General features: G+C 42.6%; 1 protein-coding gene across 1 annotated transcript; it reads right to left on the bottom strand.

Annotated features, from left to right (window-relative positions):
• Window positions 1-714: 714 nt before the first annotated feature.
• KCNJ16 (potassium inwardly rectifying channel subfamily J member 16) lies at window positions 715-1,974 on the bottom strand (the record flags this gene model as incomplete). The annotated part of the gene is made up of 1 exon (XM_080923902.1): window positions 715-1,974. The coding sequence occupies one exon, from the start codon at window positions 1,972-1,974 to the stop codon at window positions 715-717; it is 1,260 nt and encodes a 419-aa protein (XP_080780028.1).
• Between the last annotated feature and the right edge of the window lie 3,402 nt (window positions 1,975-5,376).

Here is a 5,376-nt window from a genome sequence, read left to right as displayed (position 1 = left end):
AAATGCTGAGCACAGTCAGGGTATGACCAAGGGAGAATTCTCCAGGGGGCACACAGAAAGCCCCGCCCCCTGCCTTCCTTCGGTTTCACATCCTTTGGTTTGAACCAATGTATTTAAGAGAGAAATACTTCTTTACATATTGGTGCCCCCTTCTCTGCTGTCACAGGGTTGGCTCCAGCTTCTGGCATTCACTACTGACACTTTAGGCAAGTGTCACTGAATGAAATCTGTGACTCGATGATGAGAGGTAAATACGGTACCTCCAAGCCGAATGGATTTTACTTACTTATCTCAATGGTTCTAAGCTGAGGCAAGTCTCATCTGCTGTGCTTAGGTGACAAGATATAGTTATACGTTCTCATTCCATAATTAATTAATTTATATGCAAATATTTAGCTTGCCTGTCTCTCTATTATTATCTTCTCTACCTGGTTCTTTTCCCCCACTCCTAAATATTTTGCCTTTAAAAGGAGACACACGCATATGCAAAAATGAGATTAATTGCAATCGATTAGGCTTCTTAATATTTTCCCTAATACAAACTCTGCTACGGAAGCCAAATTTCCCTATTAGAAAACTGTGGAATGTTTAGATGATCATTCACCAAATTTAGCCTGCTGGGCTTTCTATGCCTGCGGGAAATCACAGAACTATCATTTTGTTTAAAATCAGGCTTACTGCTTCAGGCCTTCGGGTTAAGGGCAGAGAGGAAGGCTACATCTGGGATTCCATGGAGATCCTGTTTAAAGTCAGGAGGGCTTTCTGATAGGGAGCCTCCTTACATTCATCTTGTGGGGACATGATGGTCTCCTCTGGGTTCTCACAGCTGCTCACCATGGCAACCGCACTGAAGGACCTTCTCCTGGTGTTGGTGTCAGAGGTGCAGGATGCTCTAGCAGGGGATGTTTTCTCTGAGTTGTTGAGTTGTTGGTCCTTCCAGTCCAGTTGTTTGGCACTGCAAAAGGGGGCGTAGACTTCCACACTTCCTTCAAACTGCAAGCAGTTCACCTTGTAATACTTTCTCTTCACTTCCAAAACATCATGAAACCTGTGTCCCCAGAGAATTTCTCTGGGGACATAGGAACTTCTGGACTGGTGGGATGTCCCTGTAGAATCACCAGTATAAATAAATGTCACCAGAATCTCGAAATTATCTTTGGCCACTGCCTTGCGGTCAAGGGCATACAGGGGACTCTCGTGGTCAATTTCATGGACAATAGTCACTGGAGTTACCAGGATGATCTGGTCATTGACGAGTTTGAGGTCCTTAAATGCCATTGTCATCCGCCCTTCACTATCTTCGGAATACCGTAGAAGTTGGGCTCTCACAGTGCCCTCCACCACATGGTTTGGTCGGAAATCACCTATGCGCCACATGAGGCAAAGCTTTCCATCTCTCATGCCAATGAGCGCGAAATAGCTGAAGCGGATGGTCTGGGCTCTCTTCCGGGCAGTTGCCATCTTTGCCAAGGCTGCTCCGATGATGAAGGTGTTTATGATGCAGCTTAGGATAGACTGAAGGATCACTGTCAGCACGGCCATGGAACACTCCTCTGTGACACACCTGTAACCGTACCCTATGGTGGTTTGGGTCTCAAGGGAGAAGAGAAACGCTGCCGTAAATGAATGCACGTTGTCAACACACGGGGTGATGTCTGGGTCACTTAACAGGTCTCCGTGGTGAAAGGCTATGAGCCAAAATATGGAGCCAAATATCAACCAGGAGAGAATGTAAGATAAAGAAAATATTACAAACATATGCCGCCACTTGGTATCCACAAGAGTGGTGAAAATATCAACCATGTAGCTCCCCCATTCCCCAAAAATGTGTTTAAAGTATACGTTGCAGCTGCCATCTTTGTGGAGCAGGCGCCTCCTTGCTCTTCTTTTCTCGGCTATGGCATGCTCTGGGGAATAGCCTGGATTTTTGGGGTCCACATTGACGATCCGGTAGCTACTTCCGTAATAGCTCATTTTTTTTTTTTTTCTTGATCCTTTAGGGCATCCAGAGGAGTTTGATGTCAGTTAAAAGTTCTAGGTGTATTCTAACTTTTACTTTTCTTTTTTTTAAAAGGTTTTCTGTTAAAGCCTAAAAGTACAGAGCAAAAGAAAAAAAAAAAGACAATTAAACAACATTTTAGCTTCAGATTCCAATTTCCATCTTAGCAGTTTGACAAATTGGGAGCAATTTTCTGCTATCTAAAATAACAAAGATGTCATTTGAACCCTAGAGGCACTGAGTATTGATTTGACATTTTGATATAGAAAGCAGCCCAGTTATTAAAGGAGCGAAATATACAATTAGAGAAAATAAGATTTTTATGTTTGCATAGTGTTTGAGTAAACACTGTGATTACACCAAATGGTACCTTACAGCCCTTTCTCACCTGATAGAGAGAACAGTATGTTTACATTGACACATTTTTTTTTCTTGCATGAGCAAACAAAACAATCTATAATATTCAGGGATGAAGTACAACTTAGTTACCAGATTTCCAATGACTAAATCCAGAACAATAAAGAGTTTCTACCTTTGGCATATAATGGGACGGTTACCCTGGTTCCTGGAGTAGGCGGCCCCTTACTGTGGTAGCTTCTCTGTCCCACTTAGGTTTTTCTTCTTGTCTACTTCCCAAGACAGAGCACAGCTTATACTGACATCTACTTCAGATTAAACTCCTTTTCTCCTAGCTCCGCCTTTAACCTTAATTGGAAAGAAAAAAAAAAAAGCTTTCTTAACCCCAGAGGAGTTCAAACCACTCCCAGGTAGGCTCCCTGGTAGGTGTAAAGTTGCCTCTGCATTTGTCTCTCAGCCTCTGGCCACTCAACCAGCTTTTTGATTTTTGACACTCACAGCTCTTCTCTTTCGCCTGAATAGAAACAGAGATGTTGCCAAAGTTGCTAAGCTTGTTTCCCTCTTAAAGGGAGCACACTGACAGTCAACAGACCCTCGCCCCTTTAGTTCTGAGTGTTTTCTCCGCTGTGTGTACAAGCCTCCCTAGACAAAATTAGCTGGTGAGCAATGCATACGTTTCTCAATTCGGGTCAACCATGTGTAAGGATACTCAAGTCTGAAAGTAAACTTTAAAAGTGTGAATGTTAATATAGTTCTCGGCTTTTTCTGGGTAATAAAATGAGCACATGTAATGGTTGAGCAGTTATGGGAATATGTCATTGACGTGATATACCTGTGCCAGACTGAAGCAAGGGAGTAGAAGCAGAAACAGGCCATGAGATCTTACCATTCCAAATTTAGTTACATGGAAATGAATATTATAAAATACTACTTTTTAAAACTCATTAGGGCATTGATCACTTCGGATCAACTGCCTCCCCCACTGCAGAAGAGAAGAAAGAGTTAACATCTCTCCAGCCAGAAAGAATCATTTTCTCCCTCTCCTGGGATCAGAGCCACTTTACAAAGAATGCTTTGTCTAGTGGACCACTCACGAGGATGGACTGACTGCGCTTAAACCCAAATGAGTCCTGTAAAGCATCCTCTCTCTCTCCCTCGCTCCCTCTCTCTCTCTCTCACTCTCTCTCTCTCTCCCCCCCCCCCCGCCTCTTTCTCCCCCTTCTCTCTCTCTCACTCTCTCTTTCTCTCCCCCTCTCCCCCCTCTCTCTCTCCCTCTCCCTCTCCATCTCCCTCTCCCTTCCCTTTCCCCCTCTCCCTTCCCTCTCCCCTCCCCTCCCCCTTTCTCCCTCTCCCGTCTTCCTTCTCTGCTCTCTCCTCCCCTCCCCCACTGTCTTTGTCTCTGTCTCTCTGCCTGTGCCTCATTCCCTGCACCAGCTCATCCTCTGGGTCGATTTAGAATGGTTTCATCTTCTCTCTGGGCAGTTATTGACTTTGTTTAAGGAAATGTATAACACACATCTCTCAAATGCTTATAGGAATGCAGATCATAAAGCATAAAATATTGCCCCAGACATTCTTTGTAGTATCTCTTCATTGGTCATTGGAGATATTTGCCTAATTAAATGTTTCCAAAACAGAAGTTCTACCGCATTGCCCATTCTTTATTCTATACTGATGATAGAAGGCAAGAGTCTAGGATGAATTATACTAAGAATCAGATGAGTTGAAACTAAAAAACAGATATTAAGGTAGAATCATTTTCTTGTTAAATGTGTTCAACCAAGAAAGTTTCTTAAGGAGAACTGCCCATCACCAGGGAAGGCTGGGAGTTAAAAAAAGAAAAAAGTTTACAGATCAAGAGCTACTGTGTAGCTGCCAAAAGAATAAAAAAAAGGTTTTTACTTGAAATGGTGTTCAGTTAGCAAGTTGGTATCCAATCTGGATTCTAGGGGTGGTAGGAACTATTATAAACAAGGGACTTTGAAAACACCTTCCAAAACAGGACAATCAGCAAATTAGCTTGCAATTTATACAAGTTCTAAGCAAGAAAATTTGAGGATGTGGAAAATGTGTTGCTGACTACGGTTAAGAATGTCAGAGATTCAAGTTACAACTGATAATTCTCCCCCAAATTCCTCAGATCTTTGATAGGCTTGCTTACTGCAACCACACAGTTCAACTTATCAAGGGATATAGGCATTCCAATTCTTGCAGGTCCCCATTCTTTTTTTTAGGTATTTTTGACTCTTTAGACATGTCAGTAAGGCATGCTCTGAAACAAAGCTCCGAAACCTAAAATGAAAAATTATAGTAAAGACTGGCCAACTGCATCCGCCTTGTGTTTCTCTCATCTCCACCTACGCAATAAATAAAGAGGTTGATGGATGGTCCATTGTCAGGATGGCTAAGCAAAACAAACATAGATTCATCTCCTGGTAAGTGTATTGTGTTAAACTGATAACTTTTTCAACCTCTTGCCAATAACCATGGGGGAGTGTGCTTCGGAATTGACAGTGAGGGGATTCTGTGTTTAATATGTGTTTCTTAGGATGAAGATTGAACCTTCAAAACTGTTGTGATGCTCACTAGAGATGATGCCTCAAGAAGCAGAAGGTGCTTAATACCAAGACTGGACTACTTACCTGGATCCCTGAAACACAGGATAAAGGAAAAAACTGGCAAGTTATCCTCTAACCTCCACAACAACACAGCCCATGCACAGGCCCATGAATAAATAAATGTACTACATAATTTCAAATTGCTTCGATGTATTTAAATCATCACCTTGCCACCACAAATCCCATCAAGAGAAAGGAGTTTCAGTCTCCCCTTCAGCCTCTGCCCTGCATGTCAACCTCTAGAAGTGAGAAACAATTATTAAATGACGAAATATGAAGATCCAAGGCAGATGCTGACTCAAGAGAAGCCCGTTTTCCCACGTGGTAATTAACAAAGGCAGAGAGAGCATCCTGACTCTCCTTATAGCTGGGATTAAAACAAAGGGAACCATTTACAGTCTG

This window comes from Micromys minutus (assembly GCF_963924665.1).
Source record: "Micromys minutus genome assembly, chromosome: 10".
NCBI classification, from domain to species: Eukaryota; Metazoa; Chordata; class Mammalia; order Rodentia; family Muridae; genus Micromys; species Micromys minutus.
Note: the sequence above shows the minus strand (reverse complement) of the source record. Positions and strands in the feature narration are given on the sequence as shown.